The 26,005-nt window shown below is 41.2% G+C and overlaps 1 protein-coding gene across 6 annotated transcripts in view; it reads right to left on the bottom strand.

Moving 5' to 3' along the window:
- ABCB1 (ATP binding cassette subfamily B member 1) overlaps positions 1-26,005 on the bottom strand; it is a 120,803-nt gene that overhangs the window by 45,668 nt on the left and 49,130 nt on the right. For all 6 annotated transcript variants that reach the window (XR_010842272.1, XM_067042687.1, XM_059074150.2 and 3 more), the window contains exons 9-18: positions 11,252-11,423; positions 9,518-9,631; positions 9,274-9,384; positions 8,966-9,091; positions 8,662-8,865; positions 7,817-7,987; positions 5,293-5,454; positions 4,033-4,209; positions 3,370-3,516; positions 967-1,074 (exon numbers count right to left, since the gene is read on the bottom strand). Coding sequence is in view for 5 of the 6 variants with exons in the window: in XM_067042687.1 (XP_066898788.1) it covers positions 967-1,074; positions 3,370-3,516; positions 4,033-4,209; positions 5,293-5,454; positions 7,817-7,987; positions 8,662-8,865; positions 8,966-9,091; positions 9,274-9,384; positions 9,518-9,631; positions 11,252-11,423 (1,492 nt within the window). In the remaining variant the exon portion in view is untranslated. The remainder of the gene's footprint in view (positions 1-966; positions 1,075-3,369; positions 3,517-4,032; positions 4,210-5,292; positions 5,455-7,816; positions 7,988-8,661; positions 8,866-8,965; positions 9,092-9,273; positions 9,385-9,517; positions 9,632-11,251; positions 11,424-26,005) is intronic.

Here is a 26,005-nt window from a genome sequence, read left to right as displayed (position 1 = left end):
TCTCCAAGCTATCTGAGATGCTGTCTCCCTGGCTGCAGTCCTCATTTTGCCCCAAATAAAACTTAACACATGGGACTTCCGTGGTGGTGCAGTGGTTAAGAATCTGGCTGCCAGTGCAGGGGACATGGGTTCGAGCCCTGGTCCAGGAAGATCCCACATGCCACGGAGCAACTAAGCCTGTGTGCCACAACTACTGAGCCTGCACTCTAGAGCCGGTGAGCCACAACTACTGAGCCCGCATGCCACAACTACTGAAGCCTGTGCGCCTAGAGCCCGTGCTCCACAACAAGAGACGCCACCACAATGAGAAGCCCGTGTACCGCAACGAAGAGTAGCCCCCGCTCAACGCCAACTAGAGAAAGCCCAAGCACAGCAACAAAGACCCAACGTAGCCAAAAAAACTTAACTCGCAACTCTCACATTGTGCATTTTTTTAAGTCAACACCAGCTTTCATCTCCAATCACCAGATTAGATCGAATACTCTCTTCTCCCTCTGACCTCATTAACATTTCCAGTTGGGGGAGGAGAAGGTGGGAAGGAAGGAAGCAAGGGAGCCAGAGGAATCAAAACATGTTTGTTTTAAAAAATCTCAAAGCTGGGCTTCCCTGGTGGCGTCCCTGGTGGCGCAGTGGTTGAGAGTCTGCCTGCCGATGCAGGGGACACGGGTTCGTGCCCCGGTCCGTGAAGATCTTACATGCCGCGGAGCGGCTGGGCCCGTGAGCCATGGCCACTGAGCCTGTGCGTCCGGAGCCTGTGCTCCGCAATGGGAGAGGCCACAACAGAGAGAGGCCTGCGTACCGCAAAAAAAAAAAAAAAAAAAAAAAAAACAGTCAAAGCGACTGGCTGCTAACAGCCCAGCAACTAGAGGAGCAATTCTACTAAAAAGCAAGTTATTACACAGATGTTTAATAAATTCCCCAGTTGAACAATGGTACATTTCTCAAAGTGAAAATGTAGACACTTACCTGAAGGAAAAACGTAATAAAAGAAATAATTCCAAGGATTAGAAACAAGAGTGAAAACAAGTTACTATTCTGTCGTTTGGTTTCAGGATCGTCATTTCTGGTAAAAACCTGTCAAGAAAATATTTAAAGGGTTTTCAGTACCACTGAAGAAATCATTCAAAGTCTGACCCATTTTGCATCTAGCAGAGTATTCGGGGTCAAGGGAGCCTTAGTATGTGGAGGTCAGGCTGGCTTCCCTAAAGGGGGACATATTCTGCCTTCCCTGGAGACCAAGAGTGGGCCTGTCATTCATCAATCTATCCAGCTCTTTTTCCATACTCCTTCTTGGAGTAAGGAGTGCCAAAAGGGAGCGCCACACCCACCACAGCAGAATTGGGAACAAATACTCTCTGCTTCCTCTGATGGGAAACTACACTGTACGGTGATCTGTTGTTTTACAAGTTGGACATTTTCAACTGTCCCAAGGTGTCTGGAGACACATCTGCTGATGTGGTTTCGGTGAACCCAGGAAAGGTGCTCTTTCATTCACCCGAGGCCTCTCCAAAGAAAGGAGGTTCTTTGAGCCAGCCTCTGTAGGATGGCCAGTTAGATAGCCAGTGGGGAACTGCAGCCAGCTGACCTAGAACCACATGTGGAGACCTGGGTTAGAAGAGCTTACAGGATGCCCTGGGCTTGAAGAACAGACAATAACCATGCCACAGGGAAAGAAAATCACCTCCCTTCACAGTGGGCCACAATCAGTCTTGTGACAGCCATATTCCTAAGCCAACCCAGACAACTTTATCCCTTATAAAGGGAAAAAAAAAAAAAGCTTTTTGGAAGAAGTTAAATTAATTTTTCTTGATTAGTCATTCTAACAAAAATAAGAGCTAACAACCAGTGAGCTCTTACTCTGTGCCAGGCGTTATTCTAAACAAACTCATGTATACTACCCTTTACCCCCACAACCACCTCCTGAGGTTTGTTATCATCACCATTTTACATAAAGGGAAACTGAAGCACAGAGAAGTTAATTAACTTGTTCAAGGTAACACAGCCACCAAGGGATGACCCAAGGCTATACCCCCAAGCAATCTAACTCAGAGCCCACAATCCTAAATTCTGTGTTACAAACCTTTAATGAGGCAGAGAGCTTGTTGCCTACCCAATATCTAGGAGCTAATGTGTCTGCCTTGGACCACCTGTTTCCAGGTCTATCGTTACATGAGGAATGAGGATAACATAAAATTTGTAAGTTTTTGTTATACACAGCCAAACCTCTTCCTAACTAATCCAATTCCTTTTTTTTCCCTGATGATGCCACTGTCTACCTCTGTGCCTGCAAGACAATTGTTAAAACAGGGACTGGCCCCAGCCAATCTATGGTGGCTATGGAACACAACCATGTTCCTTTGCTTCTAAAATGGTTACTTGTGCACTACAATGGAAAGGCTGAGCATTTGCAAAAGAGACCATTTGGCCTGCAGAGCCTAAAATATCTACTCTCTTAGCGTTTATAGACAAAGTTTGCTAACCCCTGACCTAGAACATATGCTCCATGGAATCAGACACTTCCTCTCTTTCCTGGTACTTTTTCAGCACCTAGAACAGTACGTGGCACAAAGCAGACACTGAAGATATTCCCTGAAGGACTACATCAAACATGTGAATGCCAACCTGAAATAAGTTAGCCAGGCATAGGTGGACCGGCATATTTATGTATCTTTTAGTATAATCAAAAGTTAGCATTTGGTCTATATTTTGTGTAGTGATCCATCTCTTTCTCTACAACGTTTCTAGCAGTTATGGCAAAGGTGTCCTCAGCTTAATGTCTGAACATCTGCCATTAACAGAGGGCACTCCTGCCTGGATTGTAACTTTTTTGTGGAAAATGCTAAAATGGAAAGCAGGTGCAACCAGCATCTGTCAGCCTCAATCTTTTGGAAGCCATCCCATTTGTTTTCATCTTAACACGTGGGATGGACATCTCACAGAGGCCAAGCGCTCGGCCTGCTCACGTCCTGACAAGCACATGAGTCAGAGAACAGCTCTCTCTTGAGCCAGTGTGATGAACATACGAGGAACTCTCTTCACACCCTGGTGACAGGACCGGTCCTGAGGTTGACTCAGAGTCCAATGATGGCAGGTAGGGGGCAGTCACCTAGTCAGTTTCATTGATTATTTTTCAGGGATCTCGTTCCCAGGGCCCTAGGATAGAAACCAACTGCCACGACAAAGGAAGCTTTGAAAAATTAGTTTTCCTATCACAAACAAGACTTCTATTCCTACATCTACAAGCTGCTTAGTGTCATATGAAGGTGAGCTGCATGTTTTTGTGGATTCTACATAAAGTTACAAATACAAACAGTTCATTCTTTAGTCAGGGCTCACAAGTAAATCTCCAAAATGGACATAAACACTTACCCCTATAATCCTTGAAAATATTACTGAAAATGCTGGTTGCAGACCTCCATTTATAATGGCACAAAATATACCAACCACAAAATAAGGCCATTCAGTTAGATTCAGCTTCAGAATCCTCCAAAAAGAAACTGGAGGTACATTTTCATCCTGGAGAACACAAAATAATACAACACACTCGTCAGGAAAAGAACTGATACTTAACTGATTTTATTGATGTACAGTTCTTCTGTATGCACAAAAATTTTTAAATGAATATATCTTATTCCTACTTCCTTATCAACTGATGGCTATTTACCTTTAAAAAAAAGTGCTGACAGATTCTGTTATATTGTTCTTTATTTCTTAAGAAATAAATGATGATTCCATAAACATTTAAGTCTGACCTGACAGTTGGAATGTGACAAGTATATTTATAAGTAAGAATGAAAGAACAGAAATGTTTGTAATTGAAGACCCACTATAATCTATCTCTTTACATTATAAATTCTAATTCTAAAATTCTTGTCCTATAAATTCCAACTTGAGTCTAAAATGTTGAGATTTGGATTTGTGGAACAGGCTAGGGGATAGGACAGGAGGATTCTGGATAACCATTTCTTGTTCCCACTCGTATCCCAGCCTTAGCCCACTGGTGAAGACATAAGTCCGCAGCCTCCACCATACCAAAGTCTCTTCTGTACTAAGCTTTCTGTTTTGGCTTTGTGGTCCGTGGATACTCTTGCGAGTTGATTTTCTTCTTATTAGACCGGATCCTAAATCTTTGGGGGACATGTCCAAGGCATCAATTTCACTTTGGGACCCACCAGCTGCATTTTCTAATTCAATTTCATTTCCTTTTGTCTAAAATAAACAAGAAATATGCATAAGCTGGTTAGGCTCAGTTAACCAACAAAAACTAATCACCTAACAGCAAATATCAAGGAAATGGCAATTTAAGTCCTTATATAGGAAAAGGATAAAGTTAAACTGCTATTTTCTGGTGTGATTATATTTGAAAATTAAAACCACTAAATGAGTATTCCCATAAAATATGCTGAAACAACATGGCATCCGTTCCATGTATCTAGTCATATCCTTTTTGTGGGTGTTTTTGGCTCAATCATATTTGCTTTGGACCACCGTTATCAACAGAAATACAGTGCAAACCATATTGTGAGCCACAATCTTTTGCAGTAGCCATGTTTAAAAAAGTAAGAGAGGTAAAATCAATTTTTATTATATATTTTATCTAACCTAATGTATCCAAGGTATTAGATCAACATGTAATCAGTGTAAAGACTTTTTGAGATATCCCGCTTTTTTTTTTTTTTTTTTTTTGGTGGACTAAGTCTAAGTCTTTGGACTCTGGTATGCACTTTCACCTTACAAACACTTCAATTCAGATTAACCACTGCTGAAGTGCTCAATAACCACGTGTGGCTAGTGGCTACTTGAGTGGATAGCTCACTTTTTTTTTTTTTTTTTTTTTTTTTTTTTAGTGGTACGCGGGCCTCTCACTGTTGTGGCCTCTCCCATTGCAGGGCACAGGCTCCGGACGCACAGGCTCAGCGGCCATGGCTCACGGGCCCAGCCGCTCCGCGGCATGTGGGATCTTCCCGGACCAGGGCACGAACCCGTGTCTCCTGCATCGGCAGGCGGATTCTCAACCACTGCACCACCAGGGAAGCCCGATAGCTCACTTTTAAGCCTTTTTTAACTTTACTTTTCTCTAATTATCCTTCTTTATTTTCCCTCCTTTCAAGAGAAAGAAAAAACCTCTTAAAAACACTGGTCAGATCTTGAATCGCCCAGCTTCCCACGCAAGTATTTTTTCCCTCTTCTCAAGATAATCAACGGTAACATTTATTTATAGCACTGAACACAGCAAAATCAGCTTACGCCTAACATATTGTGCTTTAGGAAAATGCTAGAGTTAGACTATACCTGCATTGTGACAAGTTTAAAGTAAATGCCTTTCTCCTTCATGAGTTCATCATGATTGCCTTTCTCCACAGTGACTCCATCATCAAGACCAGCAATGACATCAGCATTACGAACTGTGGACAAACGATGCGCGATCACAATGGTGGTCCGGCCTTCTCTGGCCTAAAGAGAAAAAAATTTGGTTTGGGAATACATGAACAACTATATGGAAAAATTCATTAATTCAAGTTATATTTACTGACCACCAATGCCTTGGACATTGCAAAACTATGTAAGCTATATAAGATAGTCTCTGCCTTCAGTAAATGTACAGTTAGTGGTTTAAAATGATGTTCTATTATAACTATAAACACAAATATGATAGTCTCATATTAATATGATGTAAGCCTCTAAGTATTTTACTCAACCTCTCATAGCCTGTTTATAGTAATAATCAGGGGCTCATACAAAGTACAACACCCTACAGCCCAAGAATTGGTCAATCAGAGCAGGTACAGGCCAGTTGCTATACTGGTGAATATGAGCTAGCATCAGTCCTGGGAATCACCACGTCCTACCTCACAGGACATTTGGATGATCAAGACAAATAATAAATGTGCAGCAACAAAGCGCAGACTTCAGTGTTACATTGATCTGAACTCAAATCTCAGTTCTGCCATTTATGAATTCCAGGATCTTATACAAATCTTTTAACCTGTGTGAGGCTCAACTTATTCATATATAAAATGGGGATAATAATAGAGTGCTAATTTTTAGAGTAGTTGTGATCACTAAATACAATAATGCACAGGGAGCACTGTGACGTGCACAGTAAATGCTTAATAAATGATGCTTATTCCTAGGGAGAAGCATTATGGAAAAACTGAAGAGCTATGTAAATGTTTTAAATGCCCAATTTCATTTTTATTTTCATATGGAACAGAGCCAGAGAATTAGAACTCGAGTTGCCTGAGATTTCTTTAACCTTTGTAACTCTTCCAGAGCTTATATTTGTTACTCTATATTTCTCTCCAGGAACTAGCAATAAAATTCTCAAAACAAACTAACAAAAAAAAGGTATCAGGATCAGTATGAGAAAGAGAAGTGAAAAACTCTGAGAAGAAAACAAAATACATGTCAGAAAAATACTCTCTAGGTGGTAGCAACTAGAAAGTAGAGAAGACAACAGATCAGCTCCATGGATGTTTTCAAAAGTTGGGGATGTGGTATTCCCCCAGCAAATGTGCATGCTAAAGAAAAGGTATTTTTAAATGCAAAATTTCTAAATTCATTTTATTTATAATTTAATACATAGTGCCATGGTAGAATTATAAGAAAATACAGATGTGAAATTATAGATAAGCAAAGTGAAGGGGGGAAACGCAGCCACAATCCCATCTCTTTCTGTTTTGGTTCACAGAAGTTTTAGTGACCTGCTTTTTTTCTTCTCTCAACAATCTATTACGCACTCTGACAGGATGTTTAGAGAAACAGCGTTGTTTTGTTATTACAGAGAGGAGGAACAGGAGCAAATATGAGTTCATCTTTGAATTCTACTGGGACACTTCAACTCAGAGCACTTATGGGTTAAAAGGTTTCCCCGTTCCTTGTCCTCACAGAGCTGGCCTGGTTACCATCATACACCAGAGACCAAGCACACTGCCTGGCACAGCACGAGCACTCAAGTCCAAACTGGTGAATGAGTCACACAGACTCGAGAACTGCTGGAAGGTCAAACTGTTGATGGTCAAGGACATTTCACGGCTCAGGTAAGTTTCCAACATCGGCAGCTTTCCGGCACTTTCCTGAAGATAATAGGTTTCTCATTTCCCACAGAGTCTCAATAGGCATCTAACATCTTGGAAACGGTAAACCTTCCTCTCGTTGACAACAGCAAAAACTCACAAAACCTAAATAACAGGGTCATCGCTAAGGCTAATAAGTTTTCAACATCACAACGAAGACCAATTCTCATCTGAGTCTTTATTTCTCACTGTTCAATTTTTTAAATTTCCAAGTAGGCACTTCCCTGATGGCGCAGTGGTTAAGGATCTACCTGCCAACACAGGGGACACGGGTTCGAGCCCTGGTCCGGGAAGATCCCACATGCCGCAGAGTAACTAAGCCTGTGTGCCACAACTACTGAGCCCGCATGCCACAACTACTGAAACCCAAGCGCCTAGAGCCCGTCCGTGCTCCGCATCAGGAGAAGCCACTGCAATGAGAAGCCCACGCACCACAACAAAGAGTAGCACCCGCTCGCTGCAACTAGAGAAAGCCCATGCACAGCAATGAAGACCCAATGCAGCCAAAAATAAAGAAAAAAACAAATTGCAAGTATCTTTCAATGAGAGCTTATTCATCTCTACCTAAAAAATACCAGAGAAATAAAGAGAAATTAAACAAACAGACCCAAAGAGGTCTGATGGTTTTAATAGCTTAAAGAATCACTTTAGAAGAGATTTTTTTTTAATATTAAGAAGAATTAACAATGGAATGTTCTTGTGCTTACAAATCAGCTAGGTTTGAAATGAGGTTCGCCCACCTTATCCAGGGCCACCTGAACCACCGCTTCACTCTCAGTGTCCAGCGCTGAGGTGGCCTCATCCAGCAGCAGGATCTTGGGGTTGCGAACCAGAGCCCGAGCGATGGCAATTCTCTGCTTCTGTCCACCACTCAGCTGGGCCCCTCTCTCTCCAACCAGGGTGTCAAATTTCTACAACACAGAAACCACAGGAGGATTAAGCAACAGAATAAGCTATCTCAGCTCAGATTATAAAATGGCAAGCAGGGACTTCCCTGGTGGCGCAATGGTTAAGAATCCACCTGCCAATGCAGGAGACCTAGGGTCGAGCCCTGGTCCGGGAAGATCCCACATGCCGTGGAGCAACTAAGCCTGTGCGCCACAACTACTGAGCCTGCACTCTAGAGCCTGTGAGCCACAACTACTGAGCCCGCGAGCCACAACTACCGCAGCCCACGTGCCAAGAGCCCGTGCTTCACAACAAAGAGAAACCACCACAATGAGAAGACTGCACACCCCCGCTCGCCACAACTAGAGAAAGCCCGTGCACAGCAACAAAGACCCGACACAGCCAATCAATCAATCATCAATCAATCAATCAATAAAAGGATGGCAAGCAATCCCATAAACAACCCAAGCCTCACAGGCAGTATGGTCCAGTTCCTTAAACTTAGTAATAACCAACCCTAATTTTAAAAAATATGTATGTCTACTACTAGTTGATGCTGCTAGAGCTTTAAAATCTGAAGTCATCTTGATTTCCCTTCTTAGGAGGCTCCTGCAATTTATAGTCATTTCCTAACTTCCTATGCAGCAGGCCAGCATTTTATAACCCTCTAGCATGACAAAGATCGAGAAGGACTTACATCAGGCAGTTTCATGATGAAGTCATAGGCGTTGGCTTCCTTCACAGCTTTCTCAATCTCATCCATGGTTACGTTTTCACGGCCGTAGCGAATGTTCTCAGCTATTGTGGTAGCAAACAACACAGGTTCCTGACTCACCACACCGATAATTTCCCGCAGATACCTTACGTTGATGGTCCTGATGTCCTGTCCGTCAATACTGATCTGAAATAAAAAGTAGGTGTGATATTCACACACCGTGTGACGTATAATCTGCAAAGGTAACTCAGTGCCGCAGCATCTAGTTCAGCAAGAGTCATCTCACCACACCCTCCGCAGGGTCATAGAGCCTCTGTATCAGCTGGACCATCGTGCTTTTCCCACAGCCGCTGTTTCCAACCAGTGCCACCGTCTGCCCGCTCTCTACCTTCAAGTTGAGGCCCTTCAAGATCTATCATGATGAATGAGGAATAAACTTAAAGGCAATACACAGATTTTGAGACTATGAACTGACAGTTCAATTCAAAACTAGGTTTAAATACACATTTTTTTTAAACAATCTCTAAAGGGAAGTATCAGAAACTCTTCATCCAATACATTGTTGAATCACTGATTAACCGTTTATCACTGTACCTTAACTTCGCTTCGAGATGGGTAATTGAAGTGAACATTTCTGAATTCCAGATTTCCCTTAATATTATTGGGTTTGTGCCCGTTCTTCGAATAGCTGTCGATGCTTGGTTTCTAAACAGAATAAAATTTCAGAAGATGACTAGGTTACAATAACTACTTTTAGTGACATCTGTGGAGAGCTGAATAAAGTGATAAAGAAAATTGAATTTTTAGACAGATAGATAAATGGCCAGCCCAGACTTACATTATCAATGATCTTAAAGATTTCATAAGCTGCTCCTCTTGCATTTGCAAATGCCTCAATGCTTGGAGATGCCTGTCCAACACTAAAAGCCCCAATTAATACAGAAAAGAAGACCTGAGGAATGTGAAAGAAAAACATCAAGTTACTTAGTGTTTAGTGCATTTTTTCATAATTCTTCTAACATCGCTAATTAAATTTTTAAATGGCAAAGGCAACATATGAATACTGGCTGTTAAAAATATTTTTAAAGTTCAAGTACTTTTTTTTTTAACATCTTTATTGGAGTATAACTGTTTTACAATGGTGTGTTAGTTTCTGCTTTACAACAAAGTGAATCAGTTATACATATACATATGTTCCCATATCTCTTCCCTCTAGCGTCACCCACCCTCCCTATCCCACCCCTCTAGGTGGTCACAAAGCACCGAGCTGATCCCCCTGTGCTATGCAGCTGCTTCCCACTAGCTATCTAATTTACATTTGGTAGTGTATATATGTCCATGCCATTCTCTCACTTCCGTCACAGCTTTCCCTTCCCCCTCCCCATATCCTCAAGTCCATGCTCTAGTAGGTCTGTGTTTTATTCCCGGGTTCAAGTACTTTTCAGTTTAGAATGCTGAATTAGTCTTACTGGCTCAGTGAAACAATAAATTCTATATGACTAGAATATTTTTATATGTCTTCAATGGCCAAGAATTTTGGTTTAGGTCATCAGTAGGCTACAGTGGAAACAAACCCTATTATGAGAGTCAGAAGCCCAAAGTCTGAATCCTGGATTGAGCACTGACTGGCTTTATGTCTTCAGGTGATTCTCCTAGATCTCTGGGCTTCAATTTCTTTATTTTCAAAAACAGGCAAGATTCTATCTATTTCCCCTACCGGGCAACCTTAGTGTTCTTGTATCAAGTGAAACGGTATATATGAAAACATTTTGTGAAGTATAAAGCACACATTCTGTATCAGATGGAGTCTTTCTGCCCTCCAGCAGATTGTATTCTCTTTGAGGTCTGATGAACCGTTTATTTTTGTTTGTTTTTTTTCATTTTGCCCAATCAGTTTTTTTTTTTTTTTTTTTTTTTTTTTTTTGTGATATGCGGGCCTCTCACTGTTGTGGCCTCTCCCGTTGCGAAGCACAGGCTCCGGACGCGCAGGCTCAGCGGCCATGGCTCACAGGCCCAGCCGCTCCGCGGCATGTGGGATCTTCCCGGACCGGGGCACGAACCCGTGTCCCCTGCATCGGCAGGCGGATTCTCAACCACTGCGCCACCAGGGAAGCCCCAATCAGTTTCTTATTGGTAGACTTGATACTGTTTTTCTTCAGGGGTTAAAGGGAACTAATGTCACTATTCATTTCTTTCTAAATCACACAGTAGTTATATTACCCAACAACTTACATAGAAGGAATTTTGCTAAGTGATTCTATACTCATGTTCTCGGTTAGTCCTTTACAACAACACTAAAAATCATGGCACCTTATTCCTATCACTTCCATTTTGCAGAAGAGGTAATAGAGTCTTGAAAAGTCTAGGTGGCTGAACCAAATCATACAGCTACTAAGTGGCACAGCCGGAATTTGAACCAAGATGGCCTGATGTTAAATCCCAGGCTCTTGCTTGCTATTCTTTGCATTATTTAATAATTCTTCGAAAATATATTCTCCAACAGTCAAACCAACACTACTAAATTTCATTGCCATTTTAATAGTGAGTCATCTCTTAATATAACATCACTTACAGTGAGTACTTGTCCAATAGAATATTCTTCTGAGAGGACTAAGGATGTCCCATACCAGAATGCCAGAGCATATGATGCATAGATCAACAGGAAAGCAACACCCATAGAAATGCTGGCTGTAACAGCTTTCTTTATTCCAATTCTTTTAGCTTCTTCCAAATTTTTGTTGTACCTGGAAGAAGTAACAAAAATTAGCACACATACCTATAAATCTTATGAAACAGGTCAATACAGCATGATGGTTATTACGTACACAGGATGTGCCACGGCCTGGGGGAGGTGTTTCACATGTATTTTCTCCTTTTGTCCACACACTGATCCTGTGATGTTAGTATTATGTTAATCCCTTCTTGTAGAAGACGAAACTGAGGCCTTAGGGAAATTAAGTAATTTGTCGAGGAATGTTCTAAAAAGCACCTTCTCTGACTTTAGCAATAGTGAAATAAATGAAGTAATACTTAACGAACTTCCAGAACTTGCATCATTTCATACATAAGACAAAACAGAAGCTATGAAAACACTTGTGTTTTCCCTTTAAAATCTGCATGTGTTTTTTTTTGTTTGTTTGTTTGTTTGTTTGTTTTTTTTTTGCGGTATGCGGGCCTCTCACTGTTGTGGCCTCTCCCGTTGCGGGGCACAGGCTCTGGACGCACAGGCCTAGCGGCCATGGCTCACGGGCTTAGTTGCTCCGCGGCATGTGGGATCTTCCCGGACCAGGGCACGAACCCGTGTCTCCTGCATCGGCAGGCGGATTCTCAACCACTGCGCCACCAGGGAAGCCCTGCATGTGTTTTAAATGTACTAATAAAATGAAGATATAATGCTAGAAAGTGCTCAATATAGGTGAGTCCTTTAAACCTCTGAACATCAAGTCTGCTCCCCGCCCTGCTTCCCCCTGAGCCTGCTGGAAGAACCAAATGAGAAAATACATGTGTGAGAGCATTTTAAGAGCTCTGAATTGCCATCTAAGACTTTTTAGATGTAAATAAACTGTCTAGTTTATCTCACTTCCACAGATGTTTATTTTAAAAATCACTGACCTGAAAAAATTATTTGCTTAAAAGTATATAATAATCCATCACTATATATCAGTGTCCCCCTCCTCAGCCTTTCTATACATTGCCTACTACCCATCCCCTCTGTCAATGCTTCCAACATTGGTCCTGTCATGCATGGCTACTCACTGCTGGAGGGAGGGGCTCTCTCTCCCTGGTGGCTTGGGCCACTCAAGGCCTTCTGGCTGCCTCAAGAACGGAGAAAATCAAGATCTCAGTACTATAACCCTGTAATCTGTTCATAGCACAAAAATCTGGACTACATTAGCCAAACTTGGAGAACACCTGTTAATAATTCTTCCAGCAAATACAGGGAATTACACAAAAGAGGGCAAAAGCAAGGAAGCAAACAAAAACCAAAGCAATGTTAGAGACCATTGACAGATATTTCTCTCTCTTTCTAATCACTTAACACTTACTCCCAAAGGGCAATTCAAGTACTTTTTACACTCTGGGAAACTGGCTAATTTCTGATATTCAAGGTAAGTAAAGGAGATAGCCTCTGTAACTTTACCTTTATTTGAAAGGAACATGGCAGATGGTTTTCCTTAAGAAGAGAGATGTGGAGATAAGTAAATGGGGCCCTAATTTAAAGAAAAAGAAGGATCTTTGCAAATATAGAATCATGGTAAAATTATTAGAGAAATAGGACAGATTACAATTGAGCCTTAAATCTGTCCTTATCCTCTTAATCACAACTCCTTGCAGGAACAGGCGCTCGCAATTGTTGAAATGAAAGAATTTATTTCCATACAGAATGTATATTTTGAGGTCTTTGATCCATAAACACTTGACTATGTAAATATTATGCAGTATTATATTTATTTTTTGGAGCATTTGTCCCATTCGTTAGAATGTAGAAGCAGAGGTCAAGCCTTACTCAGATATGAGCATGCATTCTTTCTTGCCTGCAGGACTTTTAAAAACTACTTCACGGGCTTCCCTGGTGGCGCAGTGGTTGAGAGTCCGTCTGCCGATGCAGGGGACACGGGTTCGTGCCCCGGTCCGGGAAGATCCCACATGCCGCGGAACGGCTGGGCCCGTGAGCCATGGCCGCTGAGCCTGCGCGTCCGGAGCCTGTGCTCCGCAACGGGAGAGGCCACAGCAGTGAAAGGGCCGCGTACCGCAAAGAAAACAAAACAAAAAAAGAAAAACAAAACTACTTCACCAATAACCAGTTACCAAAGCATGGCTAAATGAAATTTACATGACTACTGCCTAAAGATCAAATTTAAACAGAACTTCATAGTGATAAAATGGTAATATATTATTAGAGTTTCTCCCTTCAAAAATGTAAATCCCAAACTTGCCAGTCATAATCTTTGACCAAAAAATTATTTTTGAGAAATGTATTTCAATGGTTGATACATATCCCTCCCACTCTACGAGGTGATTCGATGTGAAAGTATTACTAGGCATAAATTATACATGATGACATTTAAGTAACTTTAATGCTATGAGTCACCCCTGTTAGTTCCTTTATTTCAGTTCTTGCTTACCAAGACTAACGTAGAAATCATTTCACTGATATGTTGTGTCCCAAGCAGCCAGAGGAAACTTTTGCACAGGCAGAAGAAAGAAGGAAGAAGATCATTTAGATGCCAGAAAAGATAAAGGAAGAAAAGAAGAGGGTAAGGAAGAAGGAAAAACAAACAATACTACTTTCACATAGGCTTTGATACACATATAACACCAGATATTAAAATCATTAATTCATTATAAGCTTTAGTATGAAAATGATAATGTAGGATTTCCTAAAAGGGACAAAGTTACATAATAAAACAATGACATTAAAAAATATTCTTAAATAATATGAAAATATATATCAGTGATGCAAATAGCCCCTTACGAGAGCAAGGAACAATTTTTGCTAAGCAAAGAGAAATCAATACTAACAGGTCAACATATGCAAGATACACAAGAGAGAAAAATATATTTAAATGAAGGAGAATAAAACTATTATATACTACTGAATTAAATGCACTCTAAATTCTGAGAGACTTTGAGAGATCCTACTATACCTGCTAATTTCAAGAGAAAATCAGACTAAGACCTTAATTACTTGTCTATGTGGAAGCAGAGAAGGGAAGAGCAAGAACTAGGAAAGAAAACTGAAGAATTATACTTGGTCTAAGGATAATTTTAACAATTCTACTTTCAAATTAAATCCTCAATCTAGGTGCTTATCACCCTTCTCCTGGACTACTTCCACAGTCTTCCGAGCAAATCTCTGACGGCTCGCATACATTCACCAGACCAATTACAGGCAGAGAAATGGTTTTAAAATGTAATGTAGATGGTCACTCCCTGTTTAAAACCCTCAACCGCTTCCCTGCGCCCTTAGAGTTAGATCCTAACTCCTCACCAGGGTCTGCAAGTCCCCTTGTTCCGGCCCCCACCCACCCTCAACAGCCTTTCTTCATCTCAATCTCCTCTCACTCAACTGAACTCCAGTCACACAAGCCTTAGGATATTTTCTAGAATATACCAAAGTCTTTGCCACCTCAGGAAATCTGGAAGACTCCACCATCCCTACCCCTACTAAAGCAGGATTTTCCTCATCCCTCAAGTCCCAGCCTCCATGAAACCACCTCAAACATCCACCATGCCTTCCTTGACCACCATTGTTCAAGTAAATTTGCCCTCCTTACCCTCATGGGCACACTCTTTGATTGTTTCATAGCACATTTAAAAGATTCATGATTTAATTCATGTCTTTTGATGATTTCTTTCTTATCTTCTTACTACTTTCCTGCCTCCCTTCCTTCCCTTTTCTTCACCTTACTGTTCTGACTGGGGATCACACGAAGGCAAATATCCCCAGAGCCTAGCACAGTGCATGGGGTGTGTTAGATGCTGGATAAATTTGCTGAATGAATTGAACTTTCAAGAAATGTCCAAGCTGGAAAGAACCTTAGGCCATCAGGTTGTAGTATTCAGTCTACTCTTGATCTTCAGGCAAAACTAACTTCCAGGTCTCTAGAGGAGAATGACCTTTCAAAGATACATTCCAATAACTAATATCTTCTGAAGAAATGATTCTACACCTAAAATGAATCTGAATATACCTGTGTAAGCCCATTTGCTTATTCTTATAATAAAAAGTTGATCAAAATCTTCTCTGAAACAACAAAAAAATTTCTACCTAATTACTTAAAGCACTCCATTTAAAAAAACCTCAATTCCTTTAAAATTTGAGTGAACTAGGGCTTCCCTGGTGGCGCAGTGGTTGAGAGTCCGCCTGCCGATGCAGGGGACACGGGTTCGTGCCCCGGTCCGGGAAGATCCCACATGCCGCGGAGCGGCTGGGCCCATGAGCCATGGCCGCTGAGCCTGCGCGTCCGGAGCCTGTGCTTCACGACGGGAGAGGCCACAACAGTGAGAGGCCCGCGTACCCCCAAAAAAAAAAAAAAAAAAAAGAAAAAAAATTTCAGTGAACTAAAATGATCAGATTTATCTAAGTTCTGAATTTTCAACTTGACTCCTATTATGCCCTTTCCATCCTTACCCAGGTTACATCACATACATTATCGTTTTTCATCGTTAATAATAATATCTTCTCAACTTATGTTCTTCAAATTTTGGATGCCATTAATTTAAAAAGTATTATAGGGACTTCCCTGGTGGCGCAGTAGTTAAGAATCCACCTGTCAATGCAGGGGACGTGGGTTCGATCCCTGGTCCGGGAGGATCCCACATGCTGTGGAGCAACTAGGCCAAAGAGCCACAATTACTGAATCCTGAGAGCCACAACTACTGAAGCCTGCGCAACCTAGAGCCCACATGCTACAAATATTGAGTCCACGTTCTGCAACTACTGAAGCCTGTGTGCCTAGAGCCCGTGCTCCACAATGAGAAGTTATCATAATGAAAAGCCGGCACACTGCAACAAAGAGTAACCTGCGCTCACCACAATTAGAGAAAGCCGGTTCAAAGCAATGAAGACCCAATGCAGCCAAAAAAATAAAAATAAAAAATAAAAAGTATTATAATTTTGTTATTTTATATAGCTTTAAGAAAGGAGTATAGGAGGTGGAGTCAAGACAGCATACTAAAAGGACGCAGAATTCGCATCTCCTTACAAAAAGGGTACCTACCAGGCACCCCTGGGGGACCATGGACACCTAAGGGGATGGGAGGAACCCCCTGCGACTGGGTAGGATGTGGGGCATGAGAGGAGTGAGGGGGGAGGAGAAGTGGAGGCAGGACAGGACCAGCACCCCTGAGGGGCAGCTGGGGGAGGGGAAGGGATCCAACGCCCGAAAGGGGAAAATGGGGGACCACTGGGAGGGCAGAGGATCAAAAGGGAGTGTGGCCAGGTTTCCCCTGCCACTTGGACCCCCAGGAACCTGTTGAGGTCACGAGCCTGATCCTCTGCACACCTAGGCCCCCTCCAGCTGTGCAGGTCCTGAGGGAGTGGGAAGGAAGAGCAAAAATAAAGGCCGGAACTCTGGGACCAGCACCCCTGAGGGGCGGCTGGGGAAGGGAGGAGTTCCTTACACCCAGTGGGACCCACCCACCATTAGGGGTCCAGCAGTGATGGGGGAGATCCGGGGGGAGACAGTGGGGGAGGGCCGTGAAGTAACATAAGGTAACAGGGCCAGCGTTTTCCCTGTCCACTTAAGCACCGGGAAGCCTGTTGAGCTCCTGGGCCTAATACTCTGCCCTCGGAGCCTCCCTCCTGCCACGAAGAGCCCAAGCCCCGCCCCTACACCCCCACGCAGAGCCCTACCTCTACACTCAGAGACGCCCTCCAACGGAGCTTGGCCTAAACCCCACCCACACACCCTCACCAGGGCCTTACCTCCAAACTCCGGAACTCCACAGTCCAGAAGCCCTCCTTGGGTGATGCCTCTCCCATTCCACCAGGTCCTAAGCAGAGGCCCCGCCCTAAGCTTGAACACAGCCTGACCTAGGCCCTATCAAATGCTCAAACGTCACCCCCCAACCCGCCTAGGTCCGACCCCACCCTAAACCCCACCCCTGCCTAAGTTCTACCCCGCCTAAACTCCACACCCAATAGCCAAGGTTTTTTGTTTGTTTGTTTGTTTTCTTACTGTGCCATGAACTGGCAGAATCTTGGTTCCCGTGCAGGAGATTGGGCCCGAGCTCCTGCGATGGGAGCTCCGACTCCAAAGCGCTGGACTAACAGAGAACCTCAGAACCCAGGAAATATCAATCAGAGGCCTCCAGAGGTCCTCATCTCAGCACCAAGACCCAGCTCTATCCAACTGCCTGCAAACTCCAGTGCTGGATGATGCAGGATAAACACCCAGTAAGACAGGAGTACAGCACTACCCATCAAAAAAAAAAAAAAATTAAATGACAAAAATGTTACAGACGAAGGAGCAAGGTAAAAACCTACAAGACCAAATAAATGAAGACAAAATAGGCAACCTACTTGAAAAAGAATTCAGAGTTATGATAGTAAAGATGATCCAAAATCTTGAAAACAGAATGGAGAAAATACAAGAAACATTTAACAAGGATCGAGAAGAACTAAAGAGCAAACAAACAGTGATGAACAACACAAATTACTGAAATTAAAAATACTCTTCAAGTAATCAATAACAGAATAACTGAGGCAGAAGAATGGATAAGTGAGCTGGAAGATAAAATGGTGGAAATAACTGCCAGGGAGCAGAATAAAGGAAAAAAGAATGAAAAGAATTGAGGACAGTTACAGAGACCTCTGGGACAACATTAAACGTACCAACATTAGAGTTATCGGGGTCCCAGAAGAATAAGAGAAAAAGAAAGGGTCTGAGAAACTATTTGAAGAAATTATAGTCAAAAACTTCCCTAACATGGGAAAGGAAATAGTCAATCAAGTCCAGGAAGTGCAGAGTCCCATACAGGATAACCCAAATCGAAACATGCCGAGAACCATATTAATCAAACTATCGAAAATTAACTACAAAGAAAAAATATTAAAAGCAGCAAGAGAAAAGCAACAAATAACATACAAGGGAATCCCCATAAGGTTAACAGCTGATCTTTCAGCAGAAACTCTGCAAGCCAGAAGGGAGTGGCAGGACATATTTAAAGTGATGAAAGGGAAAAACCTACAACCAAGATTACTATACCGGCAAGGATATCATTCAGATTGACAGAGAAATCAAAAGCTTTACAGACAAGCAAAAGCTAAGAGAATTCAGCACCACCAAGACAGCTTTACAACAAATGCTAAAGGAACTTCTCTAGGCAGGAAACACAAGAGAAGGAAAAGACCTATAATAACACATCCAAAACAATTAAGAAAATGGTAATAGAAACATACATATCAATAACTACCTTAAATGTAAATGGATTAATGCTCCAACCAAAAAACACATAGACTGGTTGAATGGATACAAAAATAAGACCCATATATAAGCTGTCTACAAGAGACCCACTTCAGACCTAGGGACACATACAGACTGAAAGTGAGGGGATGGAAAAAGATATTCCATGCGAATGGAAATCAAAAGAAAGCTGGAGTAGCAATTCTCATATCAGACAAAATAGACTTTAAAATAAAGACTACCACAAGAGACAAAGAAGGACACTACCTAATGATCAAGGGATCAATCCAAGAAGAAGATATAACAATTGTAAATATTTATGCACCCAACATAGGAGCACCTCAATACACAGGCAAATATTAACAGCCATAAAAGGGGAAATCGACAGTAACACAATCATAGTAGGGGACTTTAACACCCCACTTTCACCAATGGACAGATCAACCAAAATGAAAACATATAAGGAAACACAAACTTTAACTGATACATTAAACAAGATGGACTTAATTGCTATTTACAGGACATTCCATCCAAAAACAACAGAATACACTTTCTTCCAGTGCTCATGGAACATTCTCCTGGATAGACCATATCTTGGGTCACAAATCAAGCCTTGGTAAATTAAGAAAATTGAAATCATAACAAGTATATTTTCCGACCACAACGCTATGAGACTAGATATCAATTACAGGAAAAAAAAACCGTAAAAAATACAAACACGTGAGGCTAAACAATACGTTACTAAATAACCAAGAGATCACTGAAGAAATGAAAGAGGAAATTAAAAAGATACCTAGAAACAAATGACAATGAAAACACGATGACCCAAAATCTATGAGATGCAGCAAAAGCAGTTCTAAGAGGGAAGTTTATAGCAGTACAATCCTACCTCAAGAAACAAGAAAAATCTCAAATAAACAACCTAACCTTACACTAAATAAATTAGAGAAAGAAGAAAAAAAACCCCAAAGTTAGCAGAAGCAAAGAAATCATAAAGATCAGAGCAGAAATAAATGTAATAGAAACGAATGAAAAAATAGCAAAGATCAATAAAACTAAAAACTGGTTCTTTGGGGCTTCCCTGGTGGCACAGTGGTTGAGAGTCCGCCTGCCGATGCAAGGGACACGGGTTCGTGCCCTGGTCCGGGAAGATCCCACATGCCGCAGAACAGCTGGGCCTGTGAGCCGTGGCTGCTGAGCCTGCGCGTCCGGAGCCTGTGCCCCAGATGGGAGAGGTCACAGCAGTGAGAGGCCCGCGTACCTTAAAAAAAAAAAAACAAAAAAAAACAAAAACAAAACAAAACAAAAAACTGGTTCTTTGAGAAGATAAACAAAATTGATAAACCATCAGCCAGACTCATCAAGAAACAAGGGAGAAGACTCAAGTCTATAGAATTAGAAATGAAAAAGGAGAAGTAACAACTGACACTGCAGAAATCAAAGGATCCTAAGAGACTACTACAAGCAATTATATGCCAATAAAATGAACAACCTGGAAGAAATGGACAAATTCTTAGCAAAGCACAACCTTCCAAGACTGAACCAGGAAGAAATAGGAAATATAAACAGACCAGTCACAAGCACTGAAATTGAAACAGTGATTTAAAAACTTCCAACAGGGGCTTCCCTGGTGGCGCAGTGGTTGGGAGTCCACCTTCCCATGCAGGGGACACGGGTTCGTGCCCCGGTCTGGGAAAATCCCACATGTCGCGGAGTGGCTGGGCCTGTGAGCCATGGCCGCTGAGCCTGCACGTCCGGAGCCTGTGCTCCGCAATGGGAGAGGCCACAACAGTGAGAGGCCTGCGTACTGCAAAATAAAAAATCTTCCAACAAAAGCCCAAGACCAAATGGCTTCACAAGAAACAATTAGAGAAGAGCTAACACCTATCTTTCTCAAACTCTTCCAAAATATAGCAGATGGAGAAACACTCCCAAACTCATTCTAAGAGACCACCATCACCCTGATACCAAAACCAGACAAAGATGTCACAAAAAAAGAAAACTACAGGCCAATATCATTGCTGAACACAGATGCAAAAATCCTCAACAAAATACTAGCAAACAGAATCCAACAGCACATTAAAAGGATCATACACCATGATGAAGCGGGGTTTATCTCAGGAATGCAAGGATTCTTCAATATATGCAAAACAACCAATGTGATACACCATATTAACAAACTGAAGGATAAAAGCCATATGATCATCTCAGTAGATGCAGAAAAAGCTTTTGACAAAATTCAACACCCATTTATGATAAAAACCCTCCAGAAGGTAGGCATAGAGGGAACTTACATCAACATAATAAAGGCCACATATGAAAAATGCACAACCAACGTCATTCTCAATGGTGAAAAACTGAAAGCATTTCCTCTAAGATCAGGAACAAGGCAAGGTTGCTCACTCCCACCACTACTACTCAACACTGTTTTGGAAGTCCTAGCCACGGCAATCAGAGAAGAAAAAGAAATAAAAGGAATACAAATTGGAAAAGAAGTAAAACTGTCACTTTTTGCAGATGACACGATACTATACATAGAGAATCCTAAAGATGTTACCTGAAAATTACTAGAGCTAATCAATGAATTTGGTAGAGTAGCAAGATACAAAATTAATGCACAGAAACGTCTTGCATTCCTATACACTAATGATGAAAAATCTGAAAGAGAAATTAAGGAAACAATCCCATTTACCACTGCAACAAAAGGAAAAAAAAATCTAGGAATAAACCGACCTATGGAGACAAAACACCTATATGCAGAAAACTGTAAGACACTGACGAAAGAAATTAAAGATGATACAAATAGATGGAGAGATATACTATGTTCCTGGATTGGAAGAATCAACATTGTGAAAATGACTCTACTCCCCAGAGCAATCTACAGATTCAATGCAATCCCTATCAAACTACCAATGGCATTTTTCACAGAGCTAGAACAAAAAATTGCACAACTTGTATGGAAACACAGAAGACCGAATAGCCAAAACAATTTGAGAAAGAAAAACGGGGCTGGAGGAATCAGGCTCCCTGATTTCAGACTATACTACAATGCTACAGTAATCACGACAGTCTGGTACTGGAACAAAAACAGAAATACAGATCAATGGAACAGGATAGAAAGCCCAGACATAAACCCATGCACATACGGTCACCTTATCTTTGATTAAGGAGGCAAGAATATACAATGGAGAAAAGACAGCTTCTTCAATAAGTGGTGCTGGGAAAACTGGACAGCTACATGTACAAGAATGAAATTAGAACACTCCCTAACACCATACACAAGAACAAACTCAAAATGGATTAAAGACCTAAATGTAAGGCTAGACACCATAAAATTCTTAGAGGAAAACATAGGCAGAACCCTCCATGACATAAATCACAGCAAGATCCTTTTTGACCCACCTCCTAGAGAAATGGAAAAAAAAACAAAAATAAACAAATGGGACCTAATGAAACTTAAAAGCTGTTGTACAGCAAAGGAAACTATAAACAAGATGAAAAGACAACCCTCAGAATGGGAAAAATATTTGCAAACGAAGCAACGGACAAAGGATTAATCTCCAAAATATACAAGCAGCTCATGCAGCTCAATATCAAAAAAACAAACCCAATCAAAAAATGGGCAGAAGACCTAAATAGACATTTCTCCAAAGAAGATATACAGATTGCCAACAAACACGTGAAAGGATGCTCAACATCACTAATCATTAGAGAAATGCAAATCAAAACTACAACGAGGTAGCACCTCACACTGGTCAGAATGGCCATCGTCAAAAAAATCTACAAACAATAAATGCTGGAGAGGGTGTGGAGAAAAGGGAACCCTCTTGCACTGTTGGTGGGCATGTAAATTGATACAGCCACTATGGAGAACAGTATGGAGGTTCCTTAAAAAACTAAAAATAGAACTACCATAGGACCCAGCAATCCCACCACTGGGCATATACCCTGAGAAAACCATAATTCAAAAAGAGTCATGCACCACAATGTTCTTTGCAGCATTATTTACAATAGCCGGGACATGGAAGCAGCCTAAGTGTCTATCGACAGATGAATGGATAAAGAAGATGTGGCAAATATATACGATGGAATATTAGCCATAAAAAGAATTGAAATTGAGTTATTTGTAGTGAGGTGGATGGACCTAGAGTCTGTCATACACAGTGAAGTAAGTCAGAAAGAGAAAAACAAATACTGTAGGCTAACATATATATATGGAATCTAAAGAAAAAAAAATGGTTCTGATGAACCTAGGGGCAGGACAGGAATAAAGACGCAGACGTAGAGAATGGACTTAAGGACACAGGGAGGGGAAAGGGTAAGCTGGGACGATGTGAGAGAATAGCACTGACAGATATACACTACCGAGTGTAAAATAGATAGCTAGTGGGAAGCAGTTACAGGACACAGGGAGATCAGCTCAGTGCTTTGTGACCACCTGGAGGGGTGGGATAAGGAGGGTGGGAGGGAGATGCAAGAGGGAGGTGATATGGGGATATACATATGCATATAGTTGATTCACTTTGTTATACAGCAGAAACTAACACAACATTGTAAAGCAATTATACTCCCATAAAGATGTTTAAAAAAAAAAAAGAAATCTCACACACTGAGAAGTAAATGAAAAAAAAAAAAAAAAAAAAGAGTTTAATAGGGTACTCCATATACAGCTGGGACCCAAAATCGGTTTCAGGTTAATAGTGCCCCCAGTCAATGGCAGAAGCAAACACAAATCCTTCCCTCAGTACTTGAGTTCTCAATTCAGTCCCATAGCAGCTGTAAGATGGCTCTGACTGTAGGATTTATCTGAATTTCAGAGATGAGAGAAAAATGTGCATCTTAGAATTGATGAAATACTACATATTCTCTAATTGTTCACAGGAATGCCATTTTTTTTTCTGAATTGTCATCAAGTACCCAGAGACTTTACCATACATTGTTGGTCTGCAGACCTTACTATACTGTTACTGGAATTCCTATGTAGACAATCATACCATCTGTACATAATGACAGTTTTGCTTTTTGTTTTCCAACCCTTAGAGCTTTTCATTTTATTTTTATTTATTATTCTTACTCTTATTTTTTCTTTCATTTTATTATGTAATACCAGTACAACCCTGAATAGAAATGATGCTAGCGGACATACTTGTTTCATTCATTATTTTAAAGGAATGCTTTTAACATTTTACCATTTAATACAAAGTTTCCTGTAGGTATCTGGTTTATCCGATTAAGAAAATTTTTGTCAAGAATCATATGCAATTAATGCTTTTTCCTCATCCATCAAAACAAAATGTTTATTTCTTTCAATCTGCTACTGTGGTTAATTATATTAATAGGTTTCCTAAAGTTAAATCATCTTTGCATCTATGGGATCAAGCCACCAGGTTCAGGATTTTTTTTTTAATCTGATGATATTTTTCACATTGATTCATTTAACTAATAATTTACCTAGATTTTCTGCATCTATGTTTTAGGTGAAACTATCTTACAATTTTCCTTTCTCATATACCTGCTGTCTGGTATGGTGTCAAAGTTATACTAGCCTCCTAAAATGAACTCACAACTTTCTATATATATTTTACATTCTCACAAACAATCTGTGTAAGATGGGGTTATCTCTTGCTTGAAGTTTTGTTAAAATCTTATCTGTAAAATTATCTGGACCTGATGGTTTCTACTTGGTGTGTATGTATATATAAAGGCAAGGGATGGAGATTTTAAACTGGATTCAATTCCTTTAATGATTATAGTTCTACTCAAGTTTTCTTCTTAAGAGAATTTTAACCTATATTTTTCTGGGATATTGTCTATTTCATCAGGATTTTACAATTTATTGGTATAAGACTAATTTTTAAAATAGATTTTTAAAAATCTGTAGCAATTTTTTCCTTATTCATTCTTATTTTGTTCCTCATTAAACTTGCAAAGGGCTTCCCTGATGGCACAGTGGTTAAGAATCCACCTGCCAGGGCTTCCCTGGTGGCGCAGTGGTTGAGAATCTGCCTGCCGATGCAGGGGACATGGGTTCGTGCACCGGTCTGGGAAGATCTCACATGCCGCGGAGCGGCTGGGCCCGTGAGCCATGGCCACTGAGCCTGCGCATCCGGAGCCTGTGCTCGGCAATGGGAGAGGCCACAACAGTGAGAGGCCCGTGTACCACAAAAAAAAAAAAAAAAAAAAGAATCCACCTGCCAATGCAGGGGACACGGGTTCAAGCCCTGGTCCGGGAAGATCCCACATGCTGCAGAGCAACTAAGCCCGTGTGCCACAACTACTGAGCATGCATTCTAAAGCCCACGAGCCACAACTACTGAGCCTGTGTGCCACAACTACTGAAGTCCGCGTGCTTAGAGCCTGTGTTCCACAACAAGAGAAGCCCTCTCAATGAGAAGCCCCTGCACCGCAATGAAGAGTAGTCTCCACTCGCTGCAACTAGAGAAAGCCTGCACGCAGCAACGAAGACCCAACACAGCCAAAAATAAATAAATAAAATTAATTTAATTAATTTTTTAAAACTTGCAAAATACTACTTCATTGTTTAACTGTGTTTTCAAAGAATTAGTTTATGGATTTTTGTCAACTCTGTTTTCTAATCTTTTTTTCTATTAAATTATTTTTATGCTCTTATCTTTATTATTTCCTTCTTGTACTTCCTTTTCTCTGTTGTTCTTTTTCTAAGTCCTTAATTTGGCTGTTTGGTTCATTAATTTTCAGCAATTTAAAAATTTCTTCTACCGAACACCCTAGTGGTAGCACTGGACTTGGATTCATTTTTAATGCAAAATCCTCAGTTTTAGGAAGAGATAGCTCCCAAGTCCACAGAGTATTATAAATTCAGACTCTAGCAGCGCCTGAAGGTGAGGCCCGAGACTTTGATTTCTATGGAGAGATGCTTTCCCCCAGCTCAAAAACTAGGCAGAAGCAGATAGGCTTTGTTTGTCTCCTTGTGCTGGTGGACACATTCTTTTTCTGGTCCACCTTTCCACTGAGGAAAATTGGAAACAAATCTCAAGTTTAAAACCTCATTCTGGGGCTTCCCTGGTGGTGCAGTGGTTAAGAATCCACCTGCCAATGCAGGGCAAACGGGTTTGAGACCTGGTCCAGGAAGATCTCACATGTCGCGGAACAACTAAGCCCGTGCGACACAACTACTGAGCCTGTGCTCTAGAGCTCTAGCGAGCCACAACTACTGCAGCCTGTGCGCCTAGAGCCCGTGCTCCGCAACAAGAGAAGCCACGGTGATGAAAAGCCCGCAGACTGCAAGGAAGAGTAGCCCCTGCTCACTACAACTAGAGAAAGCCTGCGTGCAGCAACAAACACCCAAAGCAGCCAAAACTAAATAAAAATCAATAAATAAATTTATTAAAACAAAAAAACCTTCATTCTTTGTCTATTCAAACATTAACTATTCA

The sequence above is a fragment of the Kogia breviceps genome, chromosome 9 (assembly GCF_026419965.1).
Source record: "Kogia breviceps isolate mKogBre1 chromosome 9, mKogBre1 haplotype 1, whole genome shotgun sequence".
Lineage (NCBI taxonomy): Eukaryota > Metazoa > Chordata > Mammalia > Artiodactyla > Physeteridae > Kogia > Kogia breviceps.
Note: the sequence above shows the minus strand (reverse complement) of the source record. Positions and strands in the feature narration are given on the sequence as shown.